This window comes from Hyaena hyaena, unplaced genomic scaffold (genome assembly GCF_003009895.1).
Source record: "Hyaena hyaena isolate Hyena2069 unplaced genomic scaffold, ASM300989v1 scaffold_606, whole genome shotgun sequence".
In the NCBI taxonomy this organism is placed as follows: Eukaryota; Metazoa; Chordata; class Mammalia; order Carnivora; family Hyaenidae; genus Hyaena; species Hyaena hyaena.
In genome coordinates, this window is record NW_024081238.1 from 243,557 (window position 1) to 264,170 (window position 20,614).

Sequence of the window (20,614 nt, forward strand, 5' to 3'; positions counted from 1 at the left end):
TTGTAATGTGTCTCAGTGTAGCTCTTTTCAAGTTCAACCAATTTGGGGTCCTTTGGGCCTCATGAATCTGGATGTCCATTTCTCTCCCCATGTTTGGGAAGTTTTCAGCCATTATTGATATATACTTTTTATCCTTTATCTCTGTCCTGGGATTCCCATAATGTATATATTGTTTTTGTTGATGGTATTCCATAAGTCCTATAGGCTGGCTAGATTTCTTTCTTTTCTTTTCTCTTTGTTTTTCTTTTTCTTCTTTCTCTTTTGTTTCCTCTTTCTTTCTTGTCTGTCTGTCTTTCTTGTCTGTCTGTCTGTCTGTCTTTCTTTCTTTCTTTCTTTCCTTCCTTCCTTCCTTCCTTCCTTCCTTCCTTCCTTCCTTCCTTCTTCCTTCCTTCCTTCCTTCCTTCCTCTTCTGACTGGCTAATTAATGACCTATCCTCTAGTTCACTAATTTTTTCTTCTTCTTGGTTGAGTCTCCTGTTGAAGCTCTCTATTGAATTCTTGGATCAGTCACTATATTCTTCAGCTCAAGGAATTCTGTTTGTTTTTGATGGTTTCTGTTTCTTGGTTCATGCACTGTTTTCTTAATCTTGTTTAATTGTCTGTATCCTTGTGGTTCACTAAACTATTTTTTTTTTGTTTGTTTGTTTTTTTAATTTACATCCAAGTTAGTTACCATATAGTAGCAATGATGATTTCAGGATTAGATTCCTTAATGCCCCTTGCCCATTTAGCCCATCCCTTCTCCCACAACCTTCACTAAACTTCTTTGAGAGGATTATTCTGAATTCCTAGTCAGACAGTTCATAGGTCTCCATTTCTTTAGAGTCATTAGTAGAGTTTAATTAGGCTCCTTTGATAGTGTCTTTTTAACCTGATTCCTTGCATTGGTATCTGTACATTTGAGTAAGGGGCCTCCTCTTCCAGACTTTATAGGTTTACTTTGGCAACAATAATCATCAATCAGTCAATTCAGCTTGGTGGTCTGCATAGATAATCTGGAAGCATCCTTGCAGGTGGGGCTTGCTATTAGGGTCTCTATTTGGTTAAGGCCACACTGCTTGAGCTCTGAAGTTAGTGGAGAGGGATTACTGTTGGCTGGAAACAGTCGGATAGTATTGCTCGCTTGGTTTCTTGACTGAGTGCAGTAGGATAGGCTCTGTGGTTGTCTGAATTCTCCAGTTAGGCTTCTTATAAGGTGGGACTGGGTGCTATAACTCAGCAGTTGGGCAGGTCTGTAAATTTGCTTCCCTCTCTGGGTGGGGCTGTAGAACAGGCTTCATGTTTGGTATAGTCAAGCCTTCCAGTTGTAATATATTATTCTAGCCCTTTTTCCTAAGTAAACTTGCTTTTATGGTTGAAAAAAATTTTTTTAATTATTTGAGAAACTTAAAAATTAATATTTAAAATAAGTCTGATGTTAGAACAAAAAGATCATTCCCCATAGACTATAAATAGTATGGGAATAATTACTATATTTATATTTCTATCTACCTATCTATATATTTATGCTAGAATCCTGGTATAAACTGTAAGTATCTATTTATGGAATTGTTTAATTCAAGGCTTTTCCTTTTTTATAGCTTTCTTCCAAAAATATAAAACCTTTAAAAAATTTAACGAATGTGAAAGTATTTGTGAATAATAATTTTAATAAAAATGCATGTCCCATTCTTTTTAAAGTATATTTTACTATTTAATTAGGCACAAAGACTAAGTTGGCATTATTTCACTCATAGATCAAAACTAATCTTGATTTGAAAATAGTTTGTTATATGCAAATTTAAAAAATTATTGCATGGTTGTTATGAATTATGTTTACAAATTTAATTTCACATGAATGGTTAATGCATTGTTTTACAAGTGTGGTATTTAAATGGCAAATAAGTGAAAATGTTTTCAGGTATAATTTATAGGCATATGATTATTAGCCATCTCTCAGAAATGTTTTTTTGTTACAGGGAACCCGGTGCCAGAAATTACATGGCACAAAGATGGACAGCTCCTCCAAGCAGATGACACCCATCACGTTATGTCTGGTGGCCGCTTTCTTAAAATTACCAACGCCCAAGTGTCACATACTGGAAGATATATATGTTTGGCTTCTAACACAGCCGGTGACAAGAGCAAAAGTTTCAGTCTTAATGTATTGGGTAGGTACCAACATTGCTTCAAATTTTGAAGAATCAAGCATGAAGGTCTGCTGACTTACCTTCTCTTTTTTTTCTATTTAATGTTGCTACCATAGAATTGCATTATTTAAGGAGGACTAGTGGTTGTGTACACTTGTTTTTTTTTCTTTAATTCATTCGTTCATTCATGGATGTATTCATTACACAAGGAATACCACCTATGTTCCATGCGCTGTGTTTTGGGCTAGGGTCACAACTGTGGAAAAGACAGATGTTAAAAACATAGTGGTGGCATGCCTGGGTTACTTAGTTAAGCATCCGACTTCGGCTCAGGTCATGATCTCATGGTTCCTGGGTTTGAGCCCTGCATCGGGCTTTGTGCTGACAACTAGCTCAGAGCCTGGACCCTGTTTCTGATTCTGTGTCTCCCTGTCTCTCTGCCCCTCCCCTGCTCATGCTGTCTCTCTCTCTCAGAAATAAATAAAAAAACATTAAAAAAAATTTTTTTAAAACATAGTGGTAAAAGATAAAATATATGCTAGTCAAAGAGAAATAGGTCAACAGTACAAGGGTCTCAATATGATATATTTTATTCTTTCTTTATGGGACTGCCATTATTGGTAATTGTCTATATTATAGTCTTTGTGGACTAGGAATTATGAAAAACTATACATTCAGTTCTTGCAGCATCAAAGTTATGCTTATGTCTCAGGCATGACATTAAATAGATTCTTAATTTCTGCTCATGTCTTGAAATTTAAAATACACCACCTAAATGTATTATATTTGATTACTAATGTCAGAATACTCTTCATTCTACCAGAATCAGCTGACCTACATTTGAGTATGCAAAGTTTTACAATTTTTGTTTGTTTTTATGGTTATTGCCTAGACTCTTTGGGGAAACATAGTCCCATACATAGGAAACTCCCATACAGGATACTGCCCTCTTGTAGCTTACAGCCTAATTAAGTAGGAGAGATATGTGTGCAAGAAAAATTAAAATTGTGGATAATGTATAAATGTCAAATGAATAATACATATAGATAATACATAAGAAACAAACCCCCAAATGTAGAACCCCTTTTACCTTGTAAAGGATTTACCCCCAGCACCTGACAAAGCATTGAATAACAAATACATGGATAAGTATGAATGGGAGTTTGTGACCAGTTGCCTGTTAACTCACCTGTGCTCCCTCACACCCATAAGTGTATGAAAGGGAAACGTTCAGCCCTGGATTTCCTCTCCTGCAGTTTATTCACTGCTTCTCTCAGAGCTTTAAGTTCCTGGTACCTCCTTCATTTTACCACTGATTCATTTCCCAATACTAACTCATGTCCAAATTCTATACTGTGTCCTCTCTGGAAACCTGATTTATTATTCTCTCCAGCTCCTTGCTGTAACTGAAATCTGACTCTTCCTAAGAGACACTAGCTCCCTGGAGACTCTTTTCAGTCTCCACTGTCTCCAAGTATCCCACGTCATGCTTGGGATTCTTGTCATTCTCCGTCATTCATTGATGACTAAGGGATCTGAATCAAAGACTCCTTTTCCACCATCTTCATAACGTTGAGGCTGTTTACTGTGTACATTTGCAACTTCCAGTCTACTCAGCCATAATTCAATGTCCTTACCCTTTCGTTTCCCAGGGAATGAGGTATCCTTCTTGTTCACAGTCACTGCCTACATTTATGCCCTTAACTCTGTATCTTTCACCTTGATAGATACGTCAGCCATTCCCATCAGCCACCTTACCTACAGCTTCACCTCCTACTGCCTCCATCACTTCATATTGTAACTATCCCTGGTCTATCTCTACTTCGTGTCCCACTAAACATGGGCTTTTCCCATGCCATTCTTCATGCTGTTGTGGCAAAGATTATCCTGTTGCTGGACCCAACAAATATTTTTCAGTCCTTTCTTAATGTTTTAGACATTAGTTATCCCTTTTCCTTGGCCGTCTTCCCTAGTTATTCTTGCACACTCTTGTTGCTCCTTTTCTCTCTCTTTTATGGGCTTCTTCATAATCCATCTCTCAGACATTATGTCCCTTAGCATTTTGTCTTTCTTCACTGCTCATTTTACTCTAATATTGTCTTCAAATAATCTTAATTCCCATAAGCTTCTTTTTCACCTTCTATAGACTAGTGTCTTTTTTTTTTTTTTTTTTTTTTTTTACATTTTTTAATATTTATTTTTGTGGAGAGACAGAATGTGGGTGGGGGAGGGGTAGAGCAAGGGGGAAACACTGAATCTGAAGCAGTCTCTGAGCTGTCAGCACAGAGCCCAACTCAGGGCTCAAACTCACAAACCATGAAATCATGACCTGAGCTGAAGTCAAATGCTTAACCGACTGAGCCACCAAGGTGCCCCAGACTGGTGTCTTCTTTCTTAACCCATACCTACAACCCAGACCTTTCTCCCAAGTTTGGATTTCTATATGCAATTACCTGTTGGACAAATCTATCTGAAATACTCATGGGCACTTAAAATTCAAGATATTCAGAACTGAACAAACGATCTTCCCCTTCCAAATGAGCACATCTTTCCATAGGTTCTATTTATGTTGCTTCACTGCAGTTTACCTATATTCCCAAGCAAGAAAACTAAAAGTCATCTTTGATTTACCTTAGCCACCAAATTCTATCGTCAAGGCACACCAATTTTCTAATTTTTTTCTTTAGTCGCTCCTCACTCTTTATGCCTTCCTTTCATTCAGTCCCTCATTATCTTTTACATAACAAATGTACCTATCTCCATTTTGCTTGCTTCCAACATTGACCCCCTTGAATCCAGCTTCTATATATTCCCTGCTAGCTCCTCACTGCTCCCAACATGCTCCTTCTTTCTACTAGTCTCCCTTCTTTTGCTTACCAACCACCACTAATCCTTTAAGACTCACTTTGAAATCTCCTTTAGAAGGGCTTCCCTGATGAGAGTCCTGATACCACATACCTGAGGTTGGATTAAATCCTATGCTTCCAAGTATCCTGCAACAGAATTCCCATTCTCTTCTTACTACATTGCATTATGATTTCTTTTTGTGTGTCCTCTCCTCCATTATTCCATGTTGAAGTTCTCATTCTTTTCATGTAGAATAAGAAAAATAATCAATTATATCTCTAATTGTTCAGAAATGGAATTACACAAATAAGTACAGTGAAATTTAGAAATTCACAAACACGAATCTACAGTCATACCACCCTGAATGTGCCCAGTCTCGTTTGATCTCGGAAGCCAAGCAGGGTCGGGCCTGGTTAGTATTTGGATGGGAGAAATTTACAAGTAAAGAAATTTCTAAACATATTTCTTTGGTCACATTTTAAATCTTTTTCAGTATCTCCTACAATTGCTGGTATTGATAGTGATGGTGGCCCTGAAGATGTCACCGTTATCCTTAACAGCCCCACATCTTTGGTCTGTGAAGCTTATTCATATCCTCCAGCCACCATCACCTGGTTTAAGGATGGAACACCTTTAGAATCAAATCGAAATATCCGCATTCTTCCAGGTAATTAGTTTACTTTAGATGCCCAAGATAACACGCCATCTGCTATTGTAGAAAAAGAATCATTGGTTAATTTCAATAAAAGTACTTATGACTTAGTTATGGTTTTCTATTGCTATTTTAATTCTTAAATTATTTGTATATATCTTATGACCTAAAGTAAATTTACTTTTTGAAAGACCCATAAAATATCTACGTAATAAGCGCATCAATAAATACCACAATGCTATTAATTGCTAAAATGTAATTTGGAATATCAAAAGGAGTAGAAATTCACTTCTTGTTGAATTGAACCTTGAAAGAGAATTAGTATTTAGATTGAGAGTTTATTTCTCTTTAATAACTGGAAAAATGTATGAAGATTAAAAAGAATGGAAAAGTATTATCACTGGCTTTAAGAAATTTAGCTTTATGTGGAATCAAAATAAGTTGTATAAAAATTAACAACATTAATTTATGAATAATCATGAATTAGGAATAGTCATGGAGTTTGATAAAAGAGATAGTAACAAATTTTATAAAAATTCAAAAGATAGAATGGCCACTGTGAGCTAAAGTGGTCAGGAAATACTTTGCTGCAGTTGGAACTTGAATCAGCCCTTAAGGAAAAATATAGAATTTTGTTGGTTGGAAATGAGAGATTTCAGAGTCATCAGGATGACTAGTGTGGAAAAGGTACAAAGTGAGAAAGGCACATAGATGTACAAAGGCCTGTCTATGTGCAAATAGTTATATGTAGGCTCTCCAACTCCCGCTTGAGTGGAGACGTGGGGGGGGGGGGCAGGGAGGGAGGTGGATAGGAGAAAAAGTGAGGAAGGAACATTGGGGTCATGATTTGAATGCCTGGGCTAGAGTTTTAACTTAATGCTTTAGTCAGTTGAGAACCAGTGAAGATTTTTAAGGAGAATAGTGCCCTAATACAAACTGAGTTTTAGCAAGATCAGTCTCTACTAATAGGCCAAGTAGATGAGAGGAAGAAGATGACTAAAGCAGAAGACCTGTTTATGAAGAGAGTGAAACACAGACCTTAGCCAGAATGTGAGCAGAAGCATGGGAGGGACGGGATGAGCATGAGAGTCCTTATCACAGAGGATCCCCAAGAACTTACTGACTCCTCACCCCCCATGCAGTGCCCATCTGTATTGTAGTTTCTCTTGTGTCAGATGTCTATTACAGAACTGGCACATAGAAAAAGAAAGACGTTAATAGTGAGAACTAAAAACCCTGATGGTTTGTGCATACTCTGTTGCCACTGTGACTTCAGAGACTGGTGTTCCATGCCTTTTCAGGAGGTAGGACTCTGCAGATCCTAAATGCACAGGAGGATAATGCTGGAAGATACTCTTGTCTAGCCACGAATGAGGCAGGGGAAATGATAAAGCACTATGAAGTGAAGGTCTACAGTAAGTCCTGAAAAAAAACACTACATTTCCTATTTTCCTCAAGTTTTCTAACTTTTTTGATCCTGTTTTTTATTATGGGTTCATAATTATTTATACTCTTCAGTAAAGCTTGTTGTTTATGCAGCTTGCTTCATTAAGATGGAAATTGTATTAGCATTGTACCCGTGATCTCAATTGCTTAAAGATGTGAAGAGCCCATTCTGTCAGCTCACCAGCCTCTTGTTAGAGAACTTGTCAGTGGCACTTCCTTTCGTTTCTCTGTTTTTCTTTCTGAAAACCCTCTGGGCTAAGTTATAGTACTTTCATGTACAAAATTGTTATTTAAATATGTATATTGTAATCAATAGCTTAAGATGAGTTCATCAGTGACGTTGGGCTGATCCACTGTAGTTCGTGACCTATACATAAAAAGCAAAGCAAATCCTACCATTAATAGGGCCTACACTTCAGGGTTTCGGTTTTGTTTTTGTTTTTGAAAAGGAAGAGAATCTTTCTGATTGTCTTTTGTTCTTTGAATCGGTTCCTTTAATGACTAAGAAAGTACATTTTATGGGTTATGCTTGGACTGTGTCTGGGAACCTGGAAAAATGAAATTAACGGTTCTGTGAAGGACATTAGGCTCATTGGCATTATTCAAATGAAGGGAAAAAGATCTTTTCCTTCACATTCTGTATCTGAACACTACGATTTCATAAGATACGCTCTTGGATCCATGGGGAAAGGGGACCATAGCAAATGCCTCGGTTATTTCCATGTTTTCTTAAGTAATTCGCAGTGTAATTTCCATGATATTCCATATCTATAAAAGAACCAGTGTTTCCTCTAAGAGTATTCATTTTTTTTTAATGCAGTTCCACCCATCATCAATAAAGGGGACCTACTGGGACCAGGTCTTTCCCCTAAAGAAGTGAAGATCAAAGTAAACAATACGCTGACTTTAGAATGTGAAGCTTATGCGATTCCTTCTGCCTCTCTCAGCTGGTACAAGGATGGACAGGCCAGTCACATGGTTTTTGCTTTTATTTTTCCTTTGCGAATAGTTTCTTAAAAACAAAAATAATCAGTTAAGTTTAAAAAAAAAAGAAAGAAAGAAAGAAAAAAACACACAAGTCACTCAGAGAATCAATGTCACCTTATAGCCAGCACAATCCCGTGCTCCTAGAGTATAAAACAGTTAAGAAATTGAACCATGTTCAATAATCTTAGCATTATTCCATCACAGGAAAGTTTGAAGGATTGTTTTTGTGGACAGTAGCAGTCATGTATACAAATCCAGCCACCTTCCCACTGAGGAACAGGTTTTGCGTTCTGTGGCTTGACAGAGTAAGCGAACTTTGTAGAGAAGAAACATAGAACAGAGCTGAGCTGAATTAAAATGATATAACAAAGGTACTAAGTTTATTCAGCGTTTTCTCTGAACACCTTTAATTCTTTTACAGAAGGTAACCTGTTTTATATTACAAGAGGAAGAAAAATAGCTAAATGTGATGATTAAGCACCCAAGTCAGTTAACTAAGGGCAATAAGAAACTATAAGTAATGGCACCTCCTTCAGTTATGTGATCTGACTTTTACACTATACACCCTCATTTCTCACTCAATTTATTTTCTTCCACGCATGTTTTAAAGATATATGTGCTAGGGTTTTGACACCAATAAAGGCCCTTTTTTGGCTGCTGTTGACACTGTGTTTAATAGAGCTGTGGCCTAACTAAGCTGCTGTTTGTCCTGTTATACACATAATCAACCAAATGGTCAGTTAATTTCCCACTGTAGAAGTTCAAGTCAGAGTTATGATTTAAGATGCAGAAAGATATAGCTTTTTTTTCTTCCAGATCACAGAGATTTTGCAATACTGACAGCTAGGAAAAAATGGTTTCTTATAAAGTAATCAGGCTTCATCTGGAAGCCATTGAAGAGGAAGAATATGGAACTCCCACCATGCTTTGTTTATAGTGTCTTTTCTGACTGCAGGTACACTTCATGGTACAATATCAATTCTAGAGAAGTTCGCTTGGAAACAAATAATTCCTTTCTCCTTTGCAATCTTATTATTTTATTCTTAATTTTACCTAGAACCCTTTTATTCTTTTTTATTTCTATACCTGCACACACATACACACACAAACACATACACATTTAAACAGTGGCTAAAAACTAGAATCATGCTAGAAAAGAGGCGTTTCTTTTTTTAAATATCATAATGAATGGTTAATTTACAGTTTCAAATCCAGACTCTGAAATTAATCCAGTTATGATGCTTTAAACTGCTAAATTTTTCAGGGTTTAGGATTGGTTCTCTAAAATGTATACCAAAAAAATACCAGTTTTTGTTTATTTTCCATATCCTTTCTTCTGTTATTTCATTCTTCAGATAAGCAACACTTTCAGTGAAACGGCACTTTTGAGAAAACCCACCAAACACATTGGCCATGTTAGCCACAATAAGTTTCAATAGAATCTTTGAGTTTTATTTATTCATGCCCTTAAGGGTGTTTTAGCATAGAAAATTTAACATAGATTATTTTTATATAAGTGATATAATATTAATAATGATTTATTAACTCCAAACTTATTTGTTGAGCACATACTATTTACTGGACATGATTTTAGGTTCAGGGGATATAGCTGTGAAGGAAACAGACAAAAATCTCTCCTCGTGTGAAGTTTGGGGAGACAAAAACTAAAGAAACAAACTTTTGCAATATATAATGTACCAGACACGGTAGATGTTATGGAGAAAACTCAGGAAGAAGAATAGCAAGCATGGGGAGCATGCTCTCCCATTTATGAAGGGAAGGCCTCACTGATAAGGTAATATTTGAGCAGGAACTCAAAGAAAATGAAGGAAGCAGGCCTAAAATACCTGAGAGGATGATATTCCAAAGAAGAGAGAATCACAGGGACCAAGATCCTGAGGCATTTTGGCTGGAGTGCAGTGACCCATGGGAACACAGCAGTTGTGAGCAAAAGATTAATGGGGAGGCAGGTCTACTGCCTTGTAGACCAGTTGGCCTTTATTCTGATAGGAAGTTATTGGAAAATTTTGAACACAGGAGCAATGTGATATGACTTAAGGTTTTAAAAGGATTACAGTGTCTTCCGTGTTGAGAGAAGATAGAGTGGTCCCGAAGAGAGATGGTGATTGCTTGGACAAAAGGGGCTGTCAGGATGTGAGGGAAAACTGTAAGACAAAGATGAGTCCAAGATTTTGCATCAGATCAATAGGAGAGTGAGTTTAGATAGGAAAGATAAGAGGTCTGAAGATTAAGCCTGGGGGACTCCAACATTTAGAGGTTGTGGGGCAGAGAATGGAGTGGCCCAAAAGATAGGGCAAAAAAGTTTTTCAAAATGAAGACAAATTAAATGAAAACTGAGAATTGACCAGTAAATTTGGCAACATGGATGCTGTTGGTGACTCTGACAATGTCATCTGGTCAGGTGGAGATGGTAAAAGTCTTATTGGAATAGATTCAAGAAAAGATGCAAAGAAATGGAGACAGCAAATGTACAAAACATTTTAAAGTCATTGGCTATAAAAGGGAGTAGAAAAATGTGAAAGTGGGCCACATTCTAAAGAGATTTTTTTTTTAATGGGGAAAACTAGAGTATGTTGTATGCAGATTGAAATCCTCCAGTGGAAAGAAATCATTCGATGATGATGCAGGTGACAGAGGGTATATTTCTAGGAGAGGTGCCCTTGAATAGACCAAGGGAAACTCAGAATGGACAGACCAGTATTAACCAAGGTTAGACTTTTACCAGGGAAATACGATAAAGGAAAAGAAGGCAAAAGGAGTTGAGCGCTTACGCAAGGAGTGATTGTCATAATAGACTTTCACTGGGTCAGGAAAAGAGTGAGCGGCAGTGAAAAGAGGCCTGTGGAGTGTATACCTCCCATGGGACCAAGAGTTTATTGCAGTTGGGATGCTAGAGGAAGTAAGTTAGAAAGTTAGGAAGGTAGTGGTCAGAGAGTGAGAACTTGAAAGTGGGGTTATAAAGAGATGTAGTGATTGGTAATTACAAGGTCTAGTATGACACTGGTTGAGTGGCTGAGAGAGGATTGGGACAAAAAATTAGAGGAGGTCAAGGAACTGAGAGCACACAGTATTGGATAACTGTCTATGTGGGTGTTGAAATCACCAAGAATTATGAGAAAAGTATCATTAGAAAGAATGACAGTGAGCCAGGAGCTAAAGCCTTAAAGGAGTAAGAGGGAACTTCGTATAAATGGAAATGTTTAGAAGATGAGAAATGTCCTATTAAGTGTAGGTGATGTTATTAATAAAAGATTGTAATATCAAGATCTGTAAGGTAGTGTGCCATTAAGTATATTAATACTTTGAATCAAACACTGCAACATAAATATCTCTAGGTTAAAATTCTCCATTTATGAAGTAATGATGTTTCTGAATGAACAATAGTGATATTTAGATCAAATAAGAATATCCATGCCCCCAATCTTTCATTTAAAAATGCTGGAATTTTCTACACAACTATAGTCAAAGATATACTTTTTTAGTACAATGTGGAATCGGCTGATAATAATTTTTTCCAACTTGGACAAATAGGTATGCTATGTAAGAATGTTTTTTTATGATAAAATAGATTTGGTATATAAATGTACCACTCAGAAATAACCAGGCACAAATGTAAAGTATATTTATTATTTTCAATAAATAAAAATGTGATTACTCAAAAAAGTTGAATCAAAGTAAATTATTGTTGTTTTGAGTATTTCAGGTGGAATTTATTTTTATTAAAGAATCCTAGAAAATATCAATTGTATAGTCTCTTAGAAGATTTACTAGTATACTTCATTGTAACATTATTATAATTGAATCACAGCCTCTTAAATCAGATGATCATGTTACTATTGCTGCAAATGGACACACACTTCAAATAAAGGAGGCTCAAATATCAGATACTGGACGGTACACTTGTGTAGCTTCTAACATTGCAGGTGAAGATGAACTGGATTTTGATGTTAATATACAAGGTAATAATAATATGCTTATTGTGTATAATTTAACTTATATAATCTATCACAGCAATGAAAAAGAGATTTGACTTGGTTTATTTTAAATAACCTATTTTTCTATTGACAATAAAAATTCATTATTGAACACTGGAACTTGAGAAATTGAGGAAGAAATAATACATCATTCAAGGTTACTTCTGTTGTTTTTATGTTTCCTTTTGGTACCTTCTTGTAAGGTATACTTCATTTATAAATTAGGGTCACATGATACAGACTTTTCTATTACATGAGCTTTTTCCCCTAACATTTTGTCATGAAACTTTGATAGCATTCACATGGAAGGCAAGGAAGTAGTAAAGTATGGAATTTAAAATGATCAGACTTGAAATTGAATGATGATTTAAGCTCTTACAAACTTTTTGACTTAGGAAAGTTACATAAGTATTTTAAGCCTTGGTTTCCATGTTTTTAAAATTAAAGGGGCTCCTGGGTGGCTCAGTCATGTTAGCATTTGACTCTCGATTTTGGCTCAGGTCATGATCTCACAGTTGGTGGGTTTGAGCCCTGCATCAGTCTCCACACAGTCCTAAATAACATAAAATATGTAAAGCTGTCAGGTGCTAGGGTGCTCAGTCAGTTAAGCAACCGACCCTTGATTTCGGCTCAGGTGGTGATCCCAGCATCCCAGATCAAGCCCCATGTCAGCTCCACACTGAGCATGGAGCCTACTTGAGATTCTCTGTCTCTGTCTCTGTCTGTCTCTCTGTCTCTCTCTCACCCTCTTTCTCTCCCTTTCTCTCTCCTTCTCTCTCTCCCTCTCTCCCCCTCATTCCCTCCCCTGCTCACGTGCAAGTATGCACACTCTCTTTTCTCTCTAAAATAAAATAATAATAAAAAAGTAAAGAATAAAATAAAAAAGTATATATAACTCTTAGCAAAATGTTTAAGAAGTGGTGCCTGCTATAGTTGTTAATATTGTTACCTTTGTGCTTTTATATATGCTTTTTATAGCATGCTTTTTAATAATATACTTGTTTTATCAGTTGAGTATTAAAATATGTATTTAACTACCCTTCTATTGTTGAATGTCTAGGTTGTTTCCAAGTTTTCACTACTCACGTAATGCTTGACTGAACGTCTTTATACATAAAACTTTTGCACATCTGTGGTTTTACATAAGTTACTAACAGTGGAAATTTTAAGTCAAATGTTATACACTTTTTTAATGCTCTTGATGTGCAGGAAAATTGCCTTCTAGAAAGCTTATGCTTGTCCCTCAGAAATATTTGAGAATGTCCTATTACTTTTGCTAATGCAGTTTTTAATCCTGATTGCAAACTTCTTTAGACTTCTTAGTAAAACAAATCATTGGCAAATGTTCTCTGTTGAGCCAGAATTTTTTAATGGTTCCTCAAAATTTAGTTTTTCCCACTATGATCATATCCCTAGCCATGCATATTATAGATATTATAGCACATCTTCCCTGAAAATAGGCCCCTTCATCTTCTAAGATCTTTAACAGGGAGAGCAAAGCATGAGGATGGCATTTTGAGCCCCATATTTCTTGTGCTTCCACATGAAAACCAACTCTGATGCTTGTCTACTACATTTTTTGGCTGCGGGCTAGAGTTAGTAGGTGTGTAAATACTGGAAAATATTTTCACATTGTCTAATTTATCACATTTACAAATCATTCTTGTGAAAATACAACCAGGATCTTTGTTTAATTAACCTGAGCATTCACATGTGTCTAACATGTCATGTCTTACCTCCATAGTTCCTCCAAGTTTTCAGAGGCTCTGGGAAATAGGAAACATGCTGGATGCTGGCAGGAATGGTGAAGCCAAGGATGTGATCATCAACAATCCCATTTCTCTTTACTGTGAAACAAATGCTGCTCCTCCCCCAACACTGACATGGTACAAAGATGGCCACCCTCTGACCTCCAGTGATAGAGTGTTGATTCTACCAGGTAACGATTGCTACAAACAAGGTGAAAATAGAGTCTCTGCAAAGTGTGTTTCTTCTCATTCATTAGTTCAGTTGAGTTGATCAGCTTTCTGGCCATGTAATTTAACAGACACAAGCTGCTAAATGCGCCTTGTATCTGTGAAGCTTCAAGCTAAAAGAGTGTAGGCTGAGAATTTCACAATGGGTTGGCATACCTTAAGTAATTTTTAGATCTGCTATAGGATCATTCTATCAACTTAAGTTCTTTGGCTTCCTTCACTCTCCATGTCTCTAATAGTGTGATGAGACCATCAGTTCAGTTTCTACACATTGCTAATTATAAATTCTAAAATACACTTGCAAATAGTTGCTATTCACTTTATTAAATGCATTTATCATAACTCAGTAGTTAGAATTATTAGTTTCAAATATTTTAGTTATCACATGGTTTATTGATAGAAAAGATGTTTAAATTGTTGTGGAATTATAATCTTTTCAAGGCTTCTTTTTACTTTTTACAAACATTCAAAGAAGCTTGTCAAAATTTACCAAATTGTATACTTGAGGTCCATGTATTCCATGGTATGTAAATTTGATTTCACTTAAATAAAAGAATATCTTGAAAAAATTTTAAAAGGTGACTAAATACAAATGATAGCTAAATGTTGTGATATGTGATCTGAAATTGGATGTAGGCTTGGAGGAAAATATTTATAAGAGATTGTAACAATAATGAAATTTGAATATGGACTGTGAGTTCAATAGTAGTTTTGTGTGGATTTTAAATTTCCTGACTTTAATAGCTGTACTATGGCTATATAAGGTATCATTCTTGTTCTTATGAAATATAGACTTATGAGTATTTAGGGGTAACAGGGCACCATGTTTCCAACTTACTCTCAAATGGTTCAGAAAAAAGATTTATAAATAAATATATAAATAAATTGGGGCGCCTGGGTGGCTTAGTCGGTTAAGCGTCCGACTTTCGCTTAGGTCATGATCTCGCGGTTCACGGGTTCGAGCCCCGCGTCGGGCTCTGTGCTGACTGCCAGCTCAGAGCCTGGAGCCTGTTTCAGTCTGTGACTCCCTCTCTCTCTGACCCTCCCCTGCTCACGCTGTCTCTCTCTCTCTCCTAAGGGAAAAAAAAAAAAAAAAAACATTAAAAAATATATAAATAAATGTATACAGAGAGAGCTAAAATAAGTGGAATGAAATATAAATAGTAAACATAGGTAAAAATTCATTACACAATTATTGAAACTTTGAAATCATATCAACATGAAAAGTTTTTAAAGTATGCAGTTATTCTTTTAAAATTGTGTGTATTATAGTATACTTTATAACTTTTGCATTTCTGGCTTTTACTTTCTCAAACCTATACCTGCCTCAAATATTGTAAAGCTCTTTTACGACATTGTAAACTTCTTTTACATATGTTCAAAACTATAAAATCACTACATAATAACATTCTGCACGGAGTATGATGAGGGACAGAAAGTAACATTACCCTCTTGGGATAAAAAACAACATGAGCTATTTACCTCTTAGGAGATGTGATTCATATATCAGATCATTTATCAATAATACAGTGTTTGTTATAAAAATGGGATGTCAGATTAAAACTGAACCATTAGATGAAATAAGAGCCTTGAAAGAAAATGGAAGTCATGAGACCTGAAAAATCGCATCTCTGTTTATGACTAGTCTTCATTCTAGATTTAGAGAAGTAAGTATTTTGGGATCTGTTTTCAGGCGGGCGAGTGTTGCAGATTCCCCGAGCTAAAGTAGAAGATGCGGGGAGATATACGTGTGTGGCTGTGAATGAGGCTGGACAAGATTCCCTTCAGTATGACGTTCGTGTACTCTGTGAGTCTTTCTTTTGTTTGTCATGTGTTCTTTCACCCAAAGAAATTTTTGAGGAACTAATGTTTGTGAGATGTTGCATTGAGTGCTTTAAAGATTGTAAAGATAATCAGAAAGTGATAGTTCAACTGAGAAATTAATTATCTTATACACATTGAGAACACATTAGTTAGGTCTCCTGAAGTGTCAGATAACAAACTGGCTTCAACTGAGAAAAGAGAATTCATTGACTCAGAAAGCCAGAGTCAGGGGTAGATCTGGCTGCTGTCATAACTGACTTCTGTGGCTTAAAAGAGGTCAATTGATTTAACCTTCTTCTTTCTCTTGGTTTTGTTTTTTTCTTATTAGCATTCTTCTTGGCAGTGGGCGGGGGGGGGGGGAGTGGGTAGGAGAGTGGGGTGTTGGAAATCCTCTGAAATGAGAAGTTGGCCCCTCGCAGCTCTACTCTTACAAGTTTCTAATTTCACATCCAAATGAAAGCCTTTCTTAATATTTACAACTGAAGTCTTAGAATTGGATGGTCATGGCTTTAATTGGCCAAGCATGAATCACACTTCTATCCCTGAACCAATCCTAGCAGCTAAGCAGCCTGTTTAAGGCCTAGTGTATGTATCTATTCTTAGACTACAGTGATCTCCATCTGAATGCATGAACTGAGAATGGAAGAAGTATTGTACCCTGAAGGGAAAAGAGAAGTGATGTCACTAGAAGCAGAAACAAATAGTTGCTTCCATTAGAAGAGATTGATCTAGAGAAGTGGCAGTGAGAATGTATAGGAAGCAGTCAGCATGAAAGAGTTTATAGACGAAGTTAAGTAATATGAAGTATTAGGCACTTGTCTCAGAGCATGAGATGACATTGAGATTTTTATTCCGAGTGATTAAGTGAGGAAGGAGTAGAAGGGCTAGAGTTTTCAGTGAAAACAAGAGCAGCTTAGAAAGGAAGTCTGAAAAGAGGTGGAAGAAGGAACAGAAGAGTTCAAAATTCATACTTGACAAGTATCCCTTGGTTGCTCCACTATGTGCCAGGCACTGTGCTAGGCACTGAGGATATAGTAGTGAACATAGTAGACACTGGTCCTTCAGGGAGTTTATAACTTGCAGAGGGAAGAGGTGTTAATATTGAATAATCGAAGGTATGGCTGTCTAGGACTGGCTGACATGGAGTAGAGATGAACTAATTAGGGTTGGATGGGTCATCAACAGAGATTTTAAAGTCTATGAGATAGTGAAGAGGAAAAGAAAAAGAGAGAAGACGATTAATTAAAATCAGTACTAACATCGCCAAGAAGAGTGAAGGAGTATCCTAGACCACCCGGCTTATTTTGACCTAAGTTTGGAAAGAGTTTAGTGTAGGACACACTGGAAGGATCTGATCAAGAAGATAATATGGTATTGGGAAGGACTGGGAGTCAGTTAACTTGAATTGGAACTTACGGGGTGAGTAGTCAAAGGTGAAAGTTCATCCCTTCAGACTATTTTAATTAAGAGAAAGTTGGACAGCATGATGGAGATGAGTTTAGAGGGCTGGAACAAAACAAAAAAAATAAAATAAACTGGACCCAATAGTCTATCTAAATTAGGATGTTTCATAGTGTTTGAGGCTCTGAGGCTCACCTTGTACGTGCTGCTCCAAGGTTCTCTACTGAGGATGATTCTGAGCAAAGTAAGCCAGCAGATGGGGTAATGCAGCTGGGAGGCAGGTCAAAGAAAAGAGCTTTGGGCCTGTAGAGGATCTCCGGGACCTCCTAATGGTGCAGCCCCAGGCAGAAGTTGAGAACAGAATCTTTATGTCCCAACATTCCGTTTGTTTAGTTTTCCTGGTATGGTATTGGGGTTAGTGACAGGCTCATAAAATCTGAAATTCAAGTTCAGTTTTTACTGATCTGCAGTTCAAGTTATATTTTATGTTATCTAGAGTATAATAAAAATCATATAACTTTGAATATGTAAGTTTGCATTTCAAATAACGTTGAAATTCTTATATATACCTTGCAGCCTTGATTATTTTCTTTACAGACTTTCAGTTTAGGTTTTGAAAGACCCAAATACCACAGGACTGCATCTACATTAAATATATAGTCTTTACTGATTGCTGAAGATATGGTACATTTTAGAAGAGTGAAACAAAATAGCTAAGCTTTCCAAATAAAATGATTATTCACTTTGAAGAAGAATTTTCTACATTTACAACAGCAGCCAACACATGTGTTTCTAGTGTATGTAACATTTCCATTGTTAAAAAGTTTATGGGTAATATGTGATTTTTCATAACGGACTAGTGTAACATAAAATAGATATGTACCTGGATTCTATGATATTAATTTCAAATGCAAGTGAATATATGTAGGAAAATCTAGAATGTGACTCCTCAAACTTTAGTGTACATCGAGATCACCGGAAAAGCTTATTAAAACAAATTTCTTGGCCTCGCTGGAGATGCCCATTGAGGAGGTCTGAGTGGGCCCTCCAAATTTGTCTCTAACCAAGCTTCCAGATGATGCTGACACGGAGGCTGGGGAAACACACCTTAAGAAGCCCAGATCATTCTCGTGCAAAATGAGACCAAATCTGTACATTCCAAATACACTTTAAAGATGTAATTCATCTGGCTTGTCTAGATGACCAAACAGACTTAACTATTCATTCATGCAGATGCTACTTATATGTATGCTTGAAAACCCCAAAGGCATAGTAAAAGGGGCTAAGAGAGAAGCCAGGTCAGATAATTTGGGGAAGTTTGGGATTGAGCTAAGTGGGAATGAAAACCATAGTAGGGGTTAGTCCAGGATAGGTAAACCCAAATCCACACCATTTTTATCACCCCCCCTAATTTATTGGTGTAAAATGTTTCTTCTTCAACTTTGCTCCTCTACTATCATGCCATACTTTTGAAAACTGTCACAAAATGAGAATTACTGAGAAAAGACCTTGTTTCCTGTTATTATCTTTTTGTTACAATCATCAATCAGTGCCACCGATTATTAAGGGAGCAAGTAGTGATCTCCCGGAAGAGGTCACCGTGCTGGTGAAGAAGAGTGCATTGATGGAGTGTTTATCCAGTGGCAGCCCCGCACCGAAGAATTCCTGGCAAAAGGATGGACAACCCTTGCTAGAAGATGGGCATCATAAATTTCTATCTAATGGAAGAATTCTGCAGGTAAAAGTAAAAAAAAATCTTATCTTAAAAGAGCTATTTCACTTTATAAGAAGTCTTTTTAGCCTTTAAAAGTAATTTTTATTGGTTTATAAATATTTATAAAAAATAACCATAAGAAGAATGTAAAATAAAATTCTTTATACCCCCTACCAGGGGGACCACTATTTTTTTTGTTTTTAAATTCCAGTTAGTTACCATACAGGGTAATATTAGTTTCAGGTATGAGTTAGTGATTGGACACTTCGTGCAACACCCAGTGCTCATCACAAGTGCCCTCCTTAGTCCTCATCATCTATCCATCCCCCCCTCCCCCTCCCCTCCCCCTCACCCAGCCCCCTCCCCTCTGGTAACTAACAGTCTGTTCTCTAGAGTTAAGAGTCTGTTTCTTGGTTTGCCTCTCCGTTTTCCCTATGATCATTTGTTTTGTTTCTTTAATTCCACATATGAGTGAAATCATATGGTATTTGTCTTTCAGAGGTGACCACTATTAGCACTTTTGTGTGAATGCTTACCAAAATTGTACTTTTGACACAGGCACACCCCTAAATTTACTACAGCACGGTCTTTGTGATAAAAACCACATAATCAAATTATTATAATCCTTTTTGTTGCATATTTCTGATGGTAAAATGCTAGGTGGTATAAGGTTCCCTGTACATCAACATTTCCCCTGTATTAGTAACGAATTGGTAATAAATGATGGAAGCCACATAAATATCCCAAATTGTTGTTCACTAGTGGCCATGTGTATGTTTTTCTTTTCAAGTGTCCTGAAAGGAAGTTATGTATTTATAGAAATAACACCAGCTCTTTTGCTAGGATACAATGTAATAAATGATTTCTGACTCTATAAATTATATTCTCAGGCCCAAGAAGGTACGCATAACTATCAGTGTATCCAACACTGGACATATCTTGCAGAGTTCCTGTTTCAAAACAAAACAAAACAAACAAAAACCAGATTCACTGCCTGTAAATAACCTTGGATTCTCAAAGTATCTTGTGACTGTACCTATTTGATACTTCAATGTTTCTGTGTCTTGGGCCAAAAAATATATACATGAATAGAAATTTCTGCCTTATAAAATAAATGTAAATACTATATTAGCTAACTGTTGCTGCATAAAACAAAGCACTCCAAAAACAATAACTTAAAACAATAATCATTTATTTAGTTCGCAAGTCTTCTAGTTGGCTGGGTAATTCTTCCGGTCTCAGCTCGGCTTACCCAAGTGTCTGGATGCTGTGAATTGAGTAAGTGGCTCTGCTGATCTTGGCTGGGCTTTTGCACCTATCCAGGGCCTCAGTTGCAATAACAGAGCTGATCCTTCCCCCTTGGGATCTCTTGCCGTCCAGCAGGCTGGTCCTGGCTTTCTCACATGGTGGTAGCTGGGTTCCCAGAGAGTAAGGAAAGGGACTAGACTTCTTCAGGCCTCAGTATGAAATGGCACACTGTCACTTTCATCACACTGTGTTGATCAAAACCATTCACAAGGCCAACAGTAAATTCTGCATCTCATTCCACCTCTTCACGGGAGGAGCTTCAAAGTCACATTGCCAGGGATGTAACAGGGAAGGGAAAGAATAACTACAGACATTTTTGTAGTCAGCATATAACA

At 36.8% G+C, this 20,614-nt stretch overlaps 1 protein-coding gene across 1 annotated transcript in view; it reads left to right on the forward strand.

The window, feature by feature from the left end:
* The window catches only part of HMCN1 (hemicentin 1), a gene marked incomplete at its 5' end in the record, with an annotated part of 345,453 nt that overhangs the window by 221,630 nt on the left and 103,209 nt on the right, over positions 1-20,614 (forward strand). The window contains 8 exons of the mRNA XM_039257197.1: positions 1,959-2,150; positions 5,470-5,643; positions 6,930-7,043; positions 7,895-8,040; positions 11,891-12,041; positions 13,801-13,995; positions 15,726-15,839; positions 18,808-18,995. Of these exons, the coding sequence (XP_039113128.1) occupies positions 1,959-2,150; positions 5,470-5,643; positions 6,930-7,043; positions 7,895-8,040; positions 11,891-12,041; positions 13,801-13,995; positions 15,726-15,839; positions 18,808-18,995 (1,274 nt within the window). The remainder of the gene's footprint in view (positions 1-1,958; positions 2,151-5,469; positions 5,644-6,929; positions 7,044-7,894; positions 8,041-11,890; positions 12,042-13,800; positions 13,996-15,725; positions 15,840-18,807; positions 18,996-20,614) is intronic.